Source organism: Protomyctophum parallelum, assembly GCF_964188405.1.
Source record: "Protomyctophum parallelum genome assembly, chromosome: 21".
In the NCBI taxonomy this organism is placed as follows: Eukaryota; Metazoa; Chordata; class Actinopteri; order Myctophiformes; family Myctophidae; genus Protomyctophum; species Protomyctophum parallelum.
In genome coordinates this window covers 35,377,716-35,397,639 of record NC_139713.1, presented here as the reverse complement: position 1 = coordinate 35,397,639, position 19,924 = coordinate 35,377,716, and the positions used below count along the sequence as shown (strand labels likewise).

General features: G+C 41.0%; 1 protein-coding gene across 1 annotated transcript; it reads left to right on the top strand.

Moving 5' to 3' along the window:
* Window positions 1–11,522: 11,522 nt before the first annotated feature.
* On the top strand, window positions 11,523–15,336 carry esm1 (endothelial cell-specific molecule 1). The gene is made up of 3 exons (XM_083793587.1): window positions 11,523–11,946; window positions 12,519–12,662; window positions 12,886–15,336. The coding sequence occupies exons 1-3, from the start codon at window positions 11,640–11,642 to the stop codon at window positions 12,972–12,974; spliced, it is 540 nt and encodes a 179-aa protein (XP_083649713.1). The 5' UTR covers window positions 11,523–11,639; the 3' UTR covers window positions 12,975–15,336.
* Window positions 15,337–19,924: the final 4,588 nt, after the last annotated feature.

Below are 19,924 nucleotides of genomic sequence, written 5' to 3'. Positions count from 1 at the left end.
CACAACTCGATACAAAAACTGTTAGCTGTGGACGACACCATAAATGGCATAAAGCATTACACTTGTTTACAATAGGGCCCGCCATTTTCAATTCATCAAAACATTTCTATATAGCCAAAAACAGGAAATCATAGAGGAGTAGCTATGGACCAGAGCTAATAGAGGAGGTAAAAAGGGGAAAAAAACATATAGGCCTACAGTGAGGGGAAAAGGGGGTGGGTGGGGGTTCAGGTTTTATGGGGGCCAGTTTCGAATTGCAGCCGTCCGTAGGTGCCCATTGAACTGAAACAACTGAAAACCTTTGATGCCTGTCAGTCACAATTGTGTGACAGGGTCTCAATTTGTGGTCCAGGCACCTTGGCTGGTAATCCAGTCTGGCAGTGTGCCGCGGGCTCGACTCCCGATCCCGAAGGCCCTTGCTGCATGTCTTCCCCCCATCTCTCCCCATTTCCTGTCAGCCTACTGTCTGTCCCTCCATAAAAAATTAAAAATAAAGGCGAAAGCCACAACAAAACCAGACAGCCAGACAGGGAGGAGCTGAGGTGAGGTCAGGTGAGGTCAGTCCAGAAGGTGCTGAGGAGGGATAAGAATGTATGGAGGAGTGCAAGCTCCAGCAGAACAACAGCATTGACTGGAGGAGCCATAATATATAACACCAGACATCTGAGCAGTTTTTAGCAACAATCAGTCGGCTGGTCACCATGGCCTTTAATCAAAATATCCTCCTATTTGATAATGCATGGCTTTTGAAGATGTGGCAGCCAAGACCCAAGTCTATGGACTTTTTGAGGGACCCTATGCCTAGGTGTATGTAACCCACTTTTTGTCCCAACACAAACATTAAATGCAATGTAGACAATTCAGAGTAACACAAACATTGATGGCGAAGGTGGGGACACAAATTGTGATTGGCCGGAATGAGAAAATATGTACGATGATAAGAGCGCCCCTCACTTCACACGGGTATTATTTTTAATGTTTGTTTCTAGCACTTATGGCGCAAATCGTTTGCTAGCCAGGCTAGGGCAATGACGACATAAGACGTCATGTGGTCGATATAAATACAGTGGTCGCCCCTCACTTCACACAAGGGGCGCTATCCCCTCCTATATACAGCTTTTGTCCCCAGAAAATGTCCGCTACACAAAAGTTAAATGCCATCTCATATTTGCCATCGACACTGAAAGGATAAATTAGGTCAAATGTCCACCAAATATGACGTAAAATGTCTGCAACACAAACATTAAATGCCATTGACATTGACAAATTGCGTGCGTGCGTGCGTCCGTGCGTGTGTGTGTGTGTGTGTGTGTGTGTGTGTGTGTGTGTGTGAGAGAGAGAGAGAGCATAACGTATTGTATTGTATTGTATTGTATTCTTTGTTTGGCTCTTTGTTTTGCAGGTGTGGGTGTACTCAATCAAAAGCAGTTAAATGGCAAGTAAAAACATTCATACTCATTTGTACACCATTATTTAACATGATAACTATGGATTTTTTTCTCCAAAAGGCATTGTATATCTAATTTGATTAGGTAGTCCATAAATAATTTAGGGAAAAACCCATTGGTGAATTGCATGAAGATTAAACTTAATTTCCAGTATCAAAACGTTACTGTTTGTTACCATATAGGCAGGTGTAAGTCACTACAATGTAAGTCTGGGTGGCATTGAGGTTGACTTTCCTGCCACTTGGCGCTCTCTGGTGCTGACTAGGAGTACTGCAGGCTGTCTCCCCAGAGTCGAGATCACAGGCTGCTTTGGCTCTGGCTGGATGAGAGAAACACTATCGGTTAGTAATAGTACTCATCCCAATGCCAGTCTGGATAAAATAAAAATGGAGGATTTGAAATTATTCTTAGTGGCAGGTTGTTGTTGCTGTTGTTGTTGTTTTGGGTGGGGTGGGGTGGGGGCAGGGGGGCAGTCAGACAGATATTTTGTGAAGCCTGAAACTCCTGAAAGTTCATATAATGGCCTGTTGTGGTGCTGTCACTGGACCCAAAAAAACCCATAGCCCCATAGAAGTCCATGTATTTGGGCCCAACTTCACCTAGAGTCCTAGACTGTACTTAATAAACATGGTCATGAATACTTTCTGCTTCCAGTCACTAGTTTAAAGTCTCATTTCCAATGTCATAATATTCTTTTGGGAAAATTATGGTCCCATTTATAAAATAAATGTCCATAAAGTCGCGTATGTTCTGAGGGGCGTGGCTACCATTACAGTCTATGATCGGGAGTCATAGACTGCACTTACAGTGCAAGAATAACAGGCTTCATTTTACGTCCATGTTAGACCCGGGGAACGCTTTGTCCATATTATTTACAGTCTATGGGTGGGGGGCACATCAAGTACTGTATATTGTATAATTACTGCAGAATGCACTAGACTAGAGCAAAACCACAAGGTCACCAAAATTGGTGTTAATACAGAAATCTGCAGTTGGTGATGGGTCTCAAAGTGTGGTCACATGTACCCTCATGGTAGCCTGGCTAATAAGCCAGACCGAATCAGCATCTTCGTGAATCTACTGTCTGTCTGGATGCGCCCAGAGCGCATGCCGTTGGCATGCCGTTGCTTGATGTCCCATTGGCCAGAGGAGGCAGACGAGGCAGCCAATCAGGCTAGGCCATCAGTATGACTAGGGCTAGACTAGGTTTCATTAGTCAGGTTTGGTCTGACAAAAAGTGTACACTGTGTTGTACCCTGCCCTTCTTTCTAATTATTTGTTCAACCCAAAAAAAATATTTATTGTCATGATTTGTCAGGAGCCGAGTTGGCTTTGTCCAAGGCTTAAATGTCTTTAAATAAATATTTTCTGAAACGAAGTGCCCGCGTCATTCTGACAGGGGATGGGACTGCAACACTCTATAGGCAGTTGGCCAAGGGAGAGGTTAAAAAGAATGTTCAAGGTTTAATGTTATTGGATTAGCCAGGTTTATAATGGTGATAGTTGAATGTCTGAGAAACAGTATGGTTGGATTTTTGTCTACACTAGGAGGTTGTCTGGTATAATTGTAAAGGAAGACAATTTTAAATGGGTCTGCCTGGTAGGTTAGGTATTTTTGGCAGATCTTCCACACCAGCAATGGACCCTGCTGAACTGCCCAAGAATTGGTAGGTTCTGCTTCAAATTGTCCATGAAGTAGAGCCTGGCAGACAGCGCAGCATGTCAGTGCGGCAAGCCTGAGCAGACTGCCGACCACACAATAGAGGGTATGCGCATGACATCATCATCAAACCCGGAAGTTATGTGGGAACGCAACTGAGTGGCAAAAAACTACTTGTTGGCCGTGACAGCCCAAAACATCCAAACAGAAAAGTCTTATCCGATTGCATTAAACGACATTAAACAATGTTAAACTCACTTTGCCACTCACGTTTCCACTCGATTTGCCATTCACTTAAAGCATGCGCATACCCTCTATAGACCACCTTCAGAGGCCGGGCTCTGTCAAGGGGGACCATCGACAAGATGACGATGCACGAAAGAAGGGTGCTTTCGGTGAAGAGGGGGGGGGGGGGGGGGACCCGTTTTGCCGACTTGCTAATGGGGGACCAATTAAAACAAACAACAGAAATGTGCATACAGGGTGAGGGGCTGCCGCCAATGTCACTCCGAGGTGAGGTAGAAAGTCTGGTGAGGTTACTGCCAATATGGGCTATATCTTTTGTTGTTTTTTAGCCCCAGTAATTCAGAAGCTAGACTGGGCAAGATCTCAATTGACTGAGCCTGTGCCCGAGTGGCCCAATGGCTTCTGTGGGGGGGGGGACGACGACAGACACACCAGTCAAACAAGTTGTGAAACTAATATCTAGATTAGAACAACTGCATGTCATTTATTGGCTAAAATGTATCAATATTTTATAGACGAGCTGTCAGATGGACGTGTTTCTCCCCCCACGGCTTTCACCTCTCTCTGAGTCCTGGCTGGTCGACATTCTCACTCTAGTAGTAACACAGTATAATGATGGGTTGGGGAATCATCCGACTACCTGTCAGACGTTTGACGTTGAAGGATTGGATCTCCCATCACGGTCACTGGAATGCGGAAGTGCCTTTCTCACTCCCAACTCTGTTGACAACTCCGCTAAAACACATAAAACACGGTTATGGTTATTAAGAATTAGGGTAAGTGGTCATCTGCCATGGCAGGTTTGGGAATCGATATATTAATAGCTCAGCCTTTTAAGAAAATACAACTCCCTGATGAATAAAGCCACAATGTAATTATATTAGCTAACTAGAACTGCACTCTGTCGAGTGCATACTTGCTTGTTGCACACTAGTAGGCCATAAATGGCCAACTAGTGCGCAAGCAGAGCGCGCAAGTCCTTTCGACCGCTGTAAACTGTCAAATCTCAGTATCTCTGTGAAGGAACGTTTGAAATGATTAATGTTTAGATGTAACTATTTGCTACCTACTTTATACATATAAACATCTAGTATTATTAAGTATGATTCAAGTTTCTATCTATATAGGAAATACTGTTTTATCGTTGTAGATATATTCTGGATCCCTTTTTAGTTTTTCAGAGACAAATTAATCATTTATATGTGTTGAAAAATATATATACTGTGGTTACTTTGCGCCAAAAACCGTGACAGCTGTTCCGCCATTTGATGTTTATGCAAGAAAACAGCAAATCTGTGCCTGGTTTGCTGGAGCAAATTACCACAAATTACCATATTTCTTACGTATACTATAAACATAATCAGTAAAAAATAAAATAGCAAATTGTGCCTGATCTGCTGGGACCAGAGTACGTGGTGTGTATGTGTATGACTAGCTCTTAATAATGACGTAAGAAATATATATAGTATATATATAGTATATAGGCATATACTATATATGTATACATATATACTCTATACTCTATATTGTATAAAGTGTGTAGTTGTAAGTTGATTAGCGGTATACTGTGGTTACTTTGCGCCAAACACCGTGACAGCTGTTCCGCCATTTGAGGCTTACGCAGAAAAACATCAAATCTGTGCCTGTGTTGCTGGACCAATGATGACGAAATGACCATATTTCTTACGTCATCATTTAGAGCTAGTCATACACATACACACCACGTACTCTGGTCCCAGCAGATCAGGCACAATTTGCTATTAAATTTTTTACTGATTATGTATATAGTATACGTATGACTAGCTCTAAATGATGACGTAAGAAATATATATAGTATATATATAGTATATAGGCATATACTATATATGTATACATATATACTCTATACTCTATACTGTATAAAGTGTGTAGTTGTAAGTTGATTAGCGGTATACTGTGGTTACTTTGCGCCAAAAACCGTGACAGCTGTTCCGCCATTTGAGGCTTACGCAGAAAAACATCAAATCTGTGCCTGTGTTGCTGGACCAATGATGACGAAATGACCATATTTCTTACGTCATCATTTAGAGCTAGTCATACACATACACACCACGTACTCTGGTCCCAGCAGATCAGGCACCATTTGCTATTTTATTTTTTACTGATTATGTATATAGTATACGTATGACTAGCTCTAAATGATGACGTAAGAAATATGGTCATTTCGTCATCATTGGTCCAGCAATACAGGCACAGATTTGATGTTTTTCTGCGTAAGCCTCGAATGGCGGAACAGCTGTCACGACGAAGGAGACCGGGCGAAAATATTACTTACTAATAATTAGTGCAGCAGCTAAGCAAAACGATCGTTCAGTTTGTGATAAAAGCATGAAATTTGGTACACGTATAGCCAAAGGCATTATACAAAGATTTGGATGTGGACCCATCTTGAATTTTTAACATGGTGCCCATAGCAGCCATTTTTCAAGATGGCCGCCAAATTTTGTGGTGGTTCTGGACAACCGTGGGTCCGACCGACTCGACACCGGGCACTGTACTCCCTGTGGGGGTGTGGAACGTGTGTGTCGAATTTGAAGTCGGTGGGGCAAATGGTTCTCGAGTTACGTGGATTACAGATGTACAGACACACACAGACTTGAATATATGTCAATGGGCAATGCCCATTGGGTTTTCTTTAGATGATGGGTAAGAAGAGAGAGATGTGATGTCAGGTAGTGTGGGCTAAGAAGTGGTCAGGGCTAAGATAAAGTATATGAGATGTACAGTAAGTGCAAAGAGAGATGGTGAGGGAGGGAGAAAATTATTTGTACCAATATTGACCAGACAGTAGACAGTAGTGTAACAGGTTACGGTGAGTATAGAGATGGAAATGTTCTAGCAAGCGAAGCCAGTGTATTGAGAATATGGGACATATGTGTCAGGAGTTATTTGTGAGAGGGAAGATGTATACGATGGTAGTGAGACCAGCCATGCCGTACGGTTGGAAACGGTGGCACTGATGAAAAGGAGGCACAGCTGGAGGTGGCAGAATTAAGGATGCTATGGTTCTCATTAGGAGTGAAAAGGAAGGACATTATCAGAAATGACTAAATTAGAGGATCAGCCCAGGTTAGAAGGTTTGGGGATAAAGCAAGAGAGGTGAGGTTGAGATGGTTTAGACATGTGAAAAGGAGGGATGAGGGTACATTGGGAGAAGGATGCTGAAGATGTAGCTGCCAGGTAAGAGGATGGCCAAAGACGAGGTTAAAGGATGCTGTGAGAGATGACATGAAGGTGGCAGGTCACAGAGGAAGATGCAGAAAACAAAACCAAATGGGGTCCATGTGTGGTCCAGCCCTATGGAATGTAAAATTCAAGCATGTGCTAATGAAAAGTATTTAAATATATAGTTTTGATGCTCATCCTAGATCCTACTACTATAGGGGATGCAAAGCAATATGTCTGTTTATCCGTCCGACTTCTCCTACCAAATCACTCCGTTAGCACACATCTCTCTATGCACAAAAAATGATGCATGCCACAGAAAACCATCTGCACTACATTGCATCCATGTCATATTTACTGTACAAATATTGCTTTTGTATGACATACTGTTATTGCGCAACATTTCACTGTGACGCAAATTACATTACAATTTCCACATTAACCGACCCCTCCCTTTTCCCTGCGTGTGCACACACACACACACACACACACACACACGGTACTGTACAGTACACTACAGTATGTTACAGTACAGTATGGTAAAGTACAGCACAGTATGGTACAGTAACGTGCGGTACCGCACTGTACAGTACAGTAGAGTTACTAGAGTATGGTACAGTATGATACCATAAAGTACGGTACGGTACAGTACAGTACGGTACAGTATGGTACAGTATGATACCGTACAGTACCGTACAGTACAGTACAGTACAGTACAGTACAGTATGATACCATACAGTAAGGTACAGTACAGTACAGTACAGTACAGTACGGTACAGTATGATACCGTACAGTACAGTACAGTATGGTACAGTATGATACCGTACAGTACAGTACAGTACAGTACAGTACGATACCGTACAGTAAGGTACAGTACAGTACAGTACAGTACAGTACAGTACAGTACGGTACGGTACGGTACGGTACAGTACAGTACAGTACAGTACAGTACAGTATGATACCATACAGTAAGGTACAGTATGGTACAGTATGATGCCCTACAGTGCCGTACAGTATTATACAGTATGGTACAGTACATCACAAAGGTATAGCCAAATATATGCTGAAATGCAAAATCAGTCTAATATTGGTGGCCATCTTGAAATTAATGGCCGCCATCTTCTCACAATATGGCTGTTAGCCACTGTAGTAATATGAGTATTGTAAGACAGAAGGAAGCTTCTTAGAAATTACAAATTCCTAATTCAAATTCTGCATCAAGAATACTGTATAATTCAAGACAGAGATCATCCATATTTAACCAGTCTGAAAAATGGCGGCCATTTTGAATTTTCATTGAAAATGTTATATTATCCAAAAGAAACATTTACCAAGTACTAATATGATCTCGAATATCATATTATATCCATCACTCATAAGAAAACGGTTGTTGCTGGTGGCCATTTTGAAAAATGGCTGCTATGGGCGCCATGTTGAAAATTCAAGTTGGGTCCACATCCAAATCTTTTTAGAATGCCTTTGGCTATAAGTGTACCAAATGTCATGCTTTTATCACAAACTGAACGATTCATTGATATAGTGGAGCTAAGCTGCTGTACTAAATGGGTTTATTATATTATGTTTGGGTTAGGCAGAAGAGCAGGCAGGAGGGACGCTGGTGGCAGTCAGATGTGGGTGCCTCCATGGCTGACAACAGGGGGCAGAGAAAGCAATAGCTCTATGATACAGACAGCTTGGAAGAGCAGCCCTGCCTTTGCATAAGGTTGTGATTGGACACCTGATAAAAAGTGCTCCACAGAAGTGCATTTGTCAAAGTTCTCAACTTTTAAAAGTGTTCTGGTCGACCAGATGAAGGTCGCCTTTTGGTCATTTCTCATAAGGTGTAATGTAAAAAGGTGGTTCCTATATTTCTTTGAAGGCACCTGGTGTGAACATAATTATAATTTATGGCTTTAGCTTGTTTTTCGGATGGGACGCACACACGCACCCCCCCCCCCCCCCCCCACACACGCACACACGCACCCCCCCCCCCCCCCCCCCACACACACACACACACACACACACACACACACACACACACACACACAAACACACACAGTGTCATGTTCAGACGTAAATAGGGTGGTATTCTTGAGGTGTCCGTTTCTTGCGGCAGGTAGGACAGCTGTGATAAGATTGATGCAGCAAATCTCTGATACACCGACTGCAGAACACATGGCCACAGTGAGTAGAAACCACTAGCCTACCACTGCTTACAATATCTGCGTAGGTATCGATACACACAGGGCAGCTGATGGTACCCGGAATCACCCTGGTTCTACTTTTCTGGTCATCTCCATCACTATTGTCCACATAACTCTCTGCACTTCTGGTCTGAGGACGTTCATCCACCCCCATACCAGACTACCAGAGTTATTGTTGTTGGTCAGGTCAACAATAGCAGGGTCGCCCTCTAGGTCGCCTAAAAACAGTCTATTAACTTCAGAGTCGTTGTTAATATCAGGGTCCGATCTCAAATTTGACACACGACATACACAGATATCACATACCTGTATATCACCATATGGATGCCGACAGAGATCATCTGGGTAGCGGTTATCCAAATGTGCTATACAAGTCCTTATTCTCCTTATCGTGTCTCTAATGCTATGTTGCACTTGTTGTCGCAATTGGTCATTTTCCGCTCTCATGGTGGAGATGTGCTCTCGGGCCTGCTCATGAATATGGGTGGAGGTGCGGAACCTGCTGGAAAGGCAGTGACCCTCGGTGTAGCCTCTACAGTCAGGTGAATGATGTCTGTCATCTTGACGACAGTGGTGATCATCATGATGGTGGCTGCGATTATGAAGTTGGTGGCGACGATCATCGTTGTGGGCTCTCGGATTAGACCGCCAACAGGAGGCCTCAGGCTGATGGTGGCTATCCCTGTGGCAGCAACAGTAATCATGTGAAGAACAGGGCTCGTCATTGGTCATTTCTAGTTTCCTTCTGTCTCTAATGCGTTTTTTCACTTATTTTCGCTGCAGTTGCCTGGTGACCTCATAATCTGTAAGGTATAATGACTGGTGGCTGTGCCTCTACAGCCGGTGGTCCACATCAAGTTCTAGATCCCTCCCGTTTGGCCTGATTCTGAACATCCTATTCTGAAATGATTGATTTCTTGAATTCCATCCAAAGGACCTCATAAAGCAAAGGATAGAATGTGTTTTAGAGTATAAGGCGAGGCAGGATACAGTTTGTGGATGTCATCAACAACTATGGCTATATGTGTCTCTATGTATCCAACTTTAAAGATCAGGTTTTATCTGGCTGTTTAGACATTTCCCCATTTATTTTATACACTCTTGCTGGAGATGTCCATATTTGGATAGAAGGAAGCCCTATTTAGGCACAGCAGTGGAGGACACATGACAGCCCCAATTAACAGAAGGTGCAAGATCAATGTCGATCGAATTGGGAACCTCACAGTTGCCATTCGGCCACTCTACCCCTGAGCCACTGCCGCCCCGTCTGCCATCTGGCATATAAATATATGCCAGAGATCCTGTACTCTCTGTCATCATATTTATGACAGATACAGGGCAGTCTTCTGGGAATTGCCGCAAGGCGGTTCTGGACAACCGCTGATCCAACCGACTTCCCATTCTGTGCATACAGTTCATCACTCCATCAAGTACCGTATGTATGCTGATGAAGATTGTTTGAAGTCGATCGGTCAGACGGTTCTCAATTTAAATTGTCCAAATTCTTTTCTCAAGAAAATACTGCAAACCATGCTGCTCTCCATGCTCTCCCCTCCTCTCTCTACACACCAATGACTTCACCTCATGGACTGCTTGTCAAGCAATCTCAACTTCAAGTTTGCCAATAGTATAACCATATATGGAGTTCACCGATATCAACGCAGATTGACATTTTTGGGCAACAGTTACAATAGGTAGTGCCTGGAATCTGGATATGAATGCCCATAAAGACAAGCCTGATGTCACAATACTGACATCTTAGCTGAGTCAGAGTGAAAGGGGGAGAGCGGGAGAGGGACAAGAAGGAGGGAGTTAGAGAGCCTGTTTCACGCTCATTCTATGCAATAAGCAGGCCAGAGAGGGGGAGGGAGAGCTCGGACGATCAGTGTGAGAAACAACACGTTATCAGCCTAAATATGGACATATTTAGCTTCCCTCAACTTCCACACTAAGTATGGAAACAGTCTGACTCTGATGGTTGGAAGTGCTATATCTCTGCTGTCAGAAAGAAACCAAGAAACCAGAAACTCCAAAATGTTCATTCAGTTGTGAGTTTGTGACTTTATATATTGTCAATTAGTTGCATGAGAGGAGGGGCGGGGGTTGGTGGAGACTAGTTACTGTAGTTGCTTTATTAGCAGACAGTTTGAGGGGCCAATGGAGTTAAGAGGTTTTGTCTGAAGCACTTTTTACTACTTTTCATTGGTTCAATATTTTATAACCAACACACAAAGGGTGTTCAATATTTATATATGTGTGGTTCTTGTGTGAACACTCAGGTTGATTGAAAGACGTTCTAGACCAGTGATTTTCAACCTTCATCATGGTTATTATGCATTATTAATAATCAACCCACCAATCCATTGTCAATTGAATTTTTTTATCCTTTTGACAGATATTCAATACAAACTCTATAACATGTTTTTAGAGGACAACCTACATTCCATGGCTGCTGTCTTCCACGACAATGTGGTCTGATTAGAACACAGACAGGCAGATGCAGACATGATGGTCGAAAACATTTAGTAATCTGAGCAGATAATAACTAACCTGACATCTTTCAGGTCACATTAATTTCAATTCCTGGATGGCAGTTCAGTTCAGTGTGTTAATCCCACTTCCATACCGGATTTCTAAAAAGGGGCAGTGGTAAAAAAGGATGACAACACCGGATTGAGGAAATTGACGAGGGCAAAACCATGTGCAAAACAAAGTTGTTCAATGCTGATAACTCTGCAACCCGAGGAGCCATAGGTCACTCCATTCAAGACGCCAGAGGTGGTCGCTTCTCTGTCCGGGACAAATCACTTGCCCACATCGATTCAGCCGAAAAGACTGGAGAAACAAAGCGACCCTCCTCCCCCCCGCACATCCACGATGTCTTTTCTTCTTCTCACAGTGTTGTCTACAATAATAGTCCAAGATGTCAAGGCTTGGGGCGCGAATGTCAAGTACGCAGTGAACTGCCCGGAGCGATGTAACGTTGAGCTGTGCGGTGGCACGCAGCGCTGCAGACGGACTGTCCTGGATGACTGCGGCTGTTGTCAGGTCTGTGCAGCGGGCAGGGGGGAACACTGCTACCGCACAGTGTCGGGGATGCACGGGGTGAAGTGTGGACCGGGGTTATTCTGCGAGTTCTACAAGGATGAGGATGATTATGGAGATGAATATGGAATTTGCAAAGGTAGGCTATATTCACACACTGACTGGTCTGGCGCACCTGCTGCTGCACACCAGATGAACGTGTTTGCTTTATGTGCTATATAACATGCCTGATAAATTCAGCAGGCTACTTGATTTGCTTTGTTTTTGTAAATATTGTAGGCCTATGAATATGATAAGCGGTTTGTGTAGGTCAATTCGGATACCAAAAATCCGTTGAATGTGACATTAGCCTAAACCTAGTATGCTTAGGCCTTTGTCACATTTTTACATTAGGCTTGAATTACACTTTCCTTTTATCTGGGCTGCCTTATTATTTTATATAGGCAGCCAAAAAAGGCTTAAAACAACAATTGCACTTGGACAGCCTGTTCCTGACTGCAGTAGCATAGCTAATTCAATTGTATAGCCTATAGTCTCAAGTGCATAAATTGTTTTAAGCCTATATTTAGCCTGTGTTTTTTTAACAGTAGACTATTCCAATAGGCTATAATCCAAAGATATCAGCTCTTGCCGTTTTTATCAACTCTGATAGAGGATATGGAAGCCCTGGAGGTCGTGTAGCCCATATATATATGATGTGTTTTTCCACAGATTGCATGTATGGAACCTATGGGATTGAGTGCCGCAAGACATGCAGCTGCAAAGGAGGCATCTGTGACAGGGAGACTGGGGCTTGTCTCACCTTTAAATTCTTCTCCAAAATTGCAAGCAAGCTCAAGACTCAATCCCATGAAGGTATAATATTGAGCTACTGTCCAAGTTATTGTGGGGGGAATAGATACAGCCATACAGGGATACATTCTGAAATAGGCTATAAGCTTTAATCCTTATACTGTACATGATTAGCCTGGCTATAGCAGCCATTTCAGGTCGTAGGCCTATAACAACTTTTTCATGATGCATGCGTGTGTACAAAATGTAAATGTGATTAGATGTATTTCTTCATTTGCCTTTGCAGGAGGAGGTGAGCTGGGCTCAGGAGAAAGTCAGGATACAGAGATGAACACAGACACACCTGCTGCTACAAAATGGCTCAACCCTCGCTGACATGCACTTTCACGACTGAATCAGTTCAGTGTAAATGTAGCATAGTATTACTATTAACTTATAAATGATTGAAGTATATTTTAATATGTTAAAAGAACAAACAAACTTTTGTACTGCTTTTTGAAAGTGTATTTTGTTTCTTTGAAATGTTTTTATCCCTGTGTTCCGATAAAATAAGAAGGCTATGTCAAGAAAAACTGCAAATGATCTTAGTATATGTAGAGTAAATTAAATTCTCATTGTCATTCATTGTGCCATTATGTTACCGTATATCAGAAAATAGCTGTTTTCTTTTCTTTTTTCAAAGCAAAGTTGAAACAAAGCAAAAAAAAAAGTAAGAACAAGTGGAAAGGGTCATAGGCCTATCTATGTATAGGCCTACACCAACCAATGTACAGGAAGCTCCTCCTAATTAAACCAAAGTTATGGAAAGAAAAACTTTACTGGATATAATCTACATGTATTTCCATATTAGCTTTACTAACAATGTTCAGGTTGAAATAAGTAGCCTACACATTAACTAATTAAACAAATAATAATAATAATAAATCCCTATATGTAATTGAAAGCTTATGGGCATATGTAGAAATGATCAATTGGATCTGGTTCTAAATTATGAACACAAGGACTTAAAGGACACCGCCAGACAGTGGTATTCCATCGGTCCACTGAGATAATCCATCATCGTTAAACTGTGGTTACTAAAAAGCTATGAAACAATACTGTATAAAGCCTAAAAGGACTAATGTTGCAGTATTCAATAGTACTTAAGCGTTGTCAAACTTGGAGGATCACTTTGTGCATTAGCGTGCATGTTTTGAAACCATGTGTGGAGCCATGGTCAAAAATACAAAACACTGGTGTATCCTCGAGAGCTTTGTGAGCAAGGTTTAAGGTACCTAATCTGGAAGTTATAATATGATCCCACTATTCTAAAGGATTGGTTTGGGCTTTTCTTTATTTGTGTTTTATATTCCTATCCTTTATAATCATGTGTCTCACACACAATGTAGCTTTAACATTGATACATTTACCACCCTGCTGCATTTTCTCAATGCTATTCTGGAGCGAAATATTCTGCGAAAATATCTATAAACTCACATTAGTTAGTGTACAGGAGGAAAAGGAGGATCCCTTGGGGACACTTTCAATATAGGGTTTGTGTGGTTGAACATAGCAGTGGTTTCAACCAGTGGTCTTTGAGGGGGTCCCAGGTGGTCCCCAGCTAAATGATGGAGAGTTGGTAACCAAATAGACCCTTGTAGATCTTTAACTCTTGAGAGCGTAAAATCACATTTTACACAAGAGTTCAATTATTGTTAAACATCTGCATTACTTAATTTACAAAAGTCCATACAATTAGAGAATGTAGCATAATTGTTATTTTGATTTAGGTTTGCCTGTTATTTCTCCTATGGTACCACATCAATACAGCATGGAATTGTGGGCAACATCTTATCCAACGATAACAAAATGTTGAGGTTAAATCGAGGCTAAATCTCAACAAATGGTGGTCTGTGGCTCAAATGTCGAATAAATAATGGACCTTGATATGAAAAGGGTTGAAAACCACTGCTATATAGCCATATGGCCATCACACAGGGCTAACCATGTCCAAAACACATTCTAAAGATCCTTCATAGAATATGGGAAACCGACAGTAGTCAGATGTATATGTTCTACTGAAAACAATGTTCACAAACCATGTGCTTTCTATCAGATTTGTACTTTATTTTGCTATTAACAAATTATTTTTGCTTGGCTCTAGTATCTATGCCAGTGGTGTGCATCCCCGTTAAGAAATGCAGCTGCAACTCTAAGCTGCTGCAACTCTGAGCTGCTCTCTAGAAATACAGTGCAGAAGTTTATAAAAAGGTTGGGGAATTGCAAAAAGTTGTTTCATGTTACTGTAAGTGATATGTTCTGAATAAACATAAAATAAATGAAAACATACGTTTCCTTGTTTTGAAAAGGAGGTTCTAAACATTTGCCCAGTCAGACTGTTTAAGGCCACGGAGGGAATGCAGCAGCATGGTGTTAACCTCTTATTCAATATTAAAGATATCGGTTGAGGTTGTGCTATATGCATGATTTCAAATGAGAATAAACATTTCAATAAGTTCTGGATTGAAAAACATATTGGTATATATATTGGAATGGATCAATGAGCTAATCTGTTGAGGATGTATAGAACTCCCCATCGCAACAAAGTATAGCCTATATCTAATGCTGTATTTATGCTTTGTCATATAATGGTGTCGAGCGCCAATATAGCCAATCTATTGTAGATTTGATTTGTTCTGTGTTTGTCACCATCATATGACTAAGTACTGTATCAATGAGACTTAAGTTAAGAGAGTACCACTTGAGAGGTATTGGAAGGATTGGAAAGAAATCAGAGGATTTGTAACCTATGTAATGAAGCCAGAATTGGAGATGAGTATCATGTTTTGTTGGAATGTAAGAATACTGACTTATGAATTTCAGGCAAAAATACCTGCCACTTTATTTCTTTACCTACCCTTCTATGTTTAAACTAATTGCATTACTAAAATCTGAAAAACAAAAAGTAATCTATAATTTGGGTGCTTTTCTGAAAAATGTTCTCCCACTGTATAAATAGGGAAAGCCTTACGATATGTCTATGTATATCGTGTAATCTGTAATGTATTGTATACTTTCGATTGTATACTTTTATGAATCTGTGCTCCAAACCATGTGATCATGGTCATGAGTTAAATAAATGATGATGAGTATCTCTATAATATCCACACATTATCTGGCATGCACATGTAAAGGTGTGGTAATCAGCAGTCTCAAACAATGCACTGTGAAGAAATGCAATCACGCATTCACCAGAATATAGAAAGTAAAACAATCAATGTACAGTTAGTAATTGTCTTGTAATGTTCATTGTTGTTTTTTGTATGTTTGTATTGTCATTTGTGTGTAAAAAAGGAAAATAAATACATTATTGAAAATAAAAACAAAACAATCAATGTACAGTTAAAAATCAAAACCACATTGGATTGAACAAATAACACATTGTTCATGTAATTAGCTGTGTGTTCACAAATAATGAACTGATTATATGAACATTATAGATCACATAATGTGTTTAATTATTCTAAATGGAAGGTTCCTGCATGGTTAGGGCTTTTTAGAAATAGGCTGGACATATATGTGAATATAATGGAACAGACTCAGAGCCAATGGCAATAGCCACTGTACTGTTTATGAAAGAAACAATATTTTTGACAAATTAGTTAGGAAAGATCTCTATGAAGACATCCTTAACATTTGTTAGCAAATTAACCTTAATTTTCTTTAAGAGTGTGGAGAGTGGAGGGGACAAACAAAATACAAAACATTTCTTAACCACGTGAACCCTAGCATAACCTATTCTGGGGTGAATAGGTTCAGCAGATATACAAGCTCACAACTGTAAGTTCACAACGGTGAGCTTGTAGATCTGTTATTTTTGGCATAGAGATACGGTGAAGGGAATATAGTGTGGACCTATATAGGCTTAGTTCTGGGGGACCCAATAGTCAACAAAATTATACAGACAATGGGGACCTGGATCTGCTTATACTTATGAATTTCCTACAGTTCAAAGTAGTGTAGCCGCTCTGAAAGCACACAAGAAAATCTATTTTTAAAATGTTATATTTATATTCTCAATTTATTTCCAAAAATCTTTTTTAACTTTTTTAACTTACATGCATGCCTTACGGGTAAAATCATGCTGCCGCTTCCTTTGTAGTTACCAAAAATAAAACTCCAAACAGCAAAATAACATAGTGAGGGTTAAAAATAGCTGTTATTAGCATCACCTCTGACTCTTGCCAGTACACAAATGTTTTCCAGTATCCAACATGTTTATTTCCTGTGCTTCCTGACACCTGTGAAAATGGCCATTCTTCCTGTTGTTGTTGTGTCTGCGAGGACAGGAATTTAAAAGCCAGGAATTTTTCAAGTGACACACCAAAAGACAAGACTTTTGTCAAGCTACACGTCACTTGACCGTGTCCCCTGTCCAGCAGTTAGAACAAGAGATGTTTCATCTCTCTATAATCAAACTTCCTCTTGTTCAACGTGACTTACAAAGCGTGTGAAATAATCTATTCAATAAAGAAGCAATTTCCTGTAAAAAAAAAAGCAGGAAGCGAGGAAGTACAAATATAATATTACAGACCTTTTTATAGAGAGACTGCTCATTTTTGTTCCACACATCTCATTCATTTTCATGGCCAAGTGAGCCTGGTGGGAGGAAGGAAGGTCTAATAAAATCTGCCAACTAAAAAAATACTTAAAACTAAATAATCATATTGATATTTCAATTTCCTCAACTCTCATGCCTATACTGGAAAGATCATAGATTTTACAGATTTTCTTTCTTTTTTTTTACGGCATGTAGCCTACTGTATATTATGTTTTATACGTTTTGAAATATTTAATTTGCCCAAATTTGGAGTCAAATGTATGTCATAGACAAGACTGACATCATGAGACATGATGTCACAGGCTGGCTACATGGAGTCCTCATTGGAGCCACGCTGGTCCAGGGGAGATATCGCACTTATATGCCCCAGGGCTCTATGCTTGGTCTGAGCTCCCATTTAACTTCTACACCAAATCTCCCCCAGTCCATAGGGTTATCCCTTAATTTGGTCTAGTGGTTAAGATATTGGACCTGAGTTAAAATCCCAGGCGTTACGCCAGAATTGGGCTACTATGGTTAAAATATATTTAATTTCTTATTCATTCATTCTAGATTACAGCTTTGAATTAACACTCAGGATTTTGCGGTGTACAAGACCCCAAAGACAAGGTGACAGACAGACAGACAGGCCGGGACAATAGCAGCGTTCTCTGTGTGAGGGCAGGGGTGTTGATGAGTGGTCAAGCTCGTATGTTCCTCTCATTCCCCTGAGAACTGACAAACTGAGGCCTCGCAACCAAACAAAGGACCCTGGAAAATAACAGGAAAGTGTTGGTGAGAAATACCCTTTATCTGACTCCCTGACCACGTCACTGCCGCCTCTGCAGAAACAAAGGTGCATGGACCGAGCAGTAAATAACTCTGATTTACTGCAAATAGACCTTGAGGTATTTACAGTTCAACAGGTTGTTTATTGGCTCTGGAATGGCCGCTGGATAATTGAAAGCAACAAATACACAGTTACCAAGGAAATTAACCACTTAAGCCCCTATACTGTATATACTTCGTCGTATGGCAAAAACAGAAGATCTACATGCTCCAAAACGCGATGTATTGTCATCTTGTCGATGGAATATGTTTGAGGGCCCCCTCCCATATTCAGCAATTAGTGTAGATGTTCGTCCTACACAAACATTAAATTCCCATTGACAATGAATGGAGAATTTACATCCTAATGTGGACGAGCAAATCTGTATTTTCGTCCTACACAAACATTAAATTCCCATTGACAATGAATGGAGAATTTACATCCTAATGTGGACGAGCAAATCTGTATTTTCGTCCTACACAAACGATGATAAGAACGCCCCTCACTTCACACGGGTGTTTTTAGTTTTAGTTTTTTTACTGTATAATGATGACAACCTGGATGCCAGGTTGAAAGTGGTAAAGTGATGGATGGGTCTTTCACTTAATGGAAAGCAATTGTGTCTGTTATCTACTGTACATTCAGACTCAAAGCACTGATATTGTTTGAGTCCAATAAGTTGCCTTCCCATGCAGAGATATCATATCCAGGGGTCTTTCCACTGGAGCCTTGAGGTGACAAGCAGCCCTTTTGCACGCAGCCTGTCATGGCACTTGGTTGACTTGACTTCTAATGAGACTGTGTGTGATTAATGATTTCTATGGCTCCTACGGTCTCTTGGGTTTACTCCTTTTTGCTTTTCACAAATGTCGCGCTGCACGTTGGCAACAAGGACAAAAGAGGCTGGAACCTTGACCTCCATGACCTCAGGAATGTTCCGGTGGAGGGGAGCGATGATTTATTCATTTTTCTTACACATAAGGATGAATATGTATTTTGTGTGTGTGTGTGTGTGTGTGTGTGTGTGTGTGTGTGTGTGTGTGTGTGTGTGTGTGTGTGTGTGTGTGTGTGTGTGCGTGCGTGCACATGCATGTGTTTTTTTTTAAGATTTGTTTTTGGATTTTCTGTCTTTATTGATAGCTTCAAGTGAAGATAGACAGGAAAGAGGGAGAGAGAGAGAAGGGGAGAGACACGCAGCAAAGGTCGTCATGAACGGGACTCGATGCTCGATGGACAGAGCTATATGTGGCATGCGCCTGGACCGCTAGGCCAGCGGGCGCCGTGTATTTGATTATTTGTAGAATCTTAATATGGTGCATTCTTGAGTGGTGGCACATCATCTGTCTGTCCGTCCGTCCGTCCGCCTGCGTAGGACCTTTCACTCCTAGGACCTATTGACCCTGCAGCTGCTTTAGTCAAAAACTGTGCTTGGCTCAAAGGCACTTTAAGCAAGGCACCACACACACACTAACACAGTATATAACACACCGTCACTATGTAACTATAACACTGTTAACAAATGTAGTTATAACTAAAAAGTACTTATAGTTCCACTGCTCAGTTCGCACAGTTGACGATTTTTACCCACCCATAACCATAATTATAATTATGGGTGGCTAAAAATCGCATTATAGATTTAAAATAAATAAAAAATAAGGATTTATTTAAAAAAACATCTTTTCTATTTATTCTACCAGATCAACAGAGTCATACGTTTGCAGTGTTTCTTCCTTGATTAATTTGGGTATTGTTTTTGGTTCCAAATGCCCTCTGGCTCATTGAAAGTTTGTCACCCTTCCTGCACCAGAAAATAGTTCACATAAATGTTATCCTTTAACTACCACACCCAGCTGCCCTTGACGCACAATATCCATAATATTATCAGAGAAAATACTGAGCCCACAACAGAACACATCT

Excerpts from the sequence above, each read along its gene's own strand:
- esm1 (XM_083793587.1), top strand. The coding sequence starts at position 11,640 with ATGTCTTTTCTTCTTCTCACAGTGTTGTCTACAATAATAGTCCAAGAT. Across the intron at positions 11,947-12,518 it reads TGAATATGGAATTTGCAAAG|ATTGCATGTATGGAACCTAT; the intron begins GTAGGCTATATT and ends GTTTTTCCACAG. Across the intron at positions 12,663-12,885 it reads CAAGACTCAATCCCATGAAG|GAGGAGGTGAGCTGGGCTCA; the intron begins GTATAATATTGA and ends TTGCCTTTGCAG.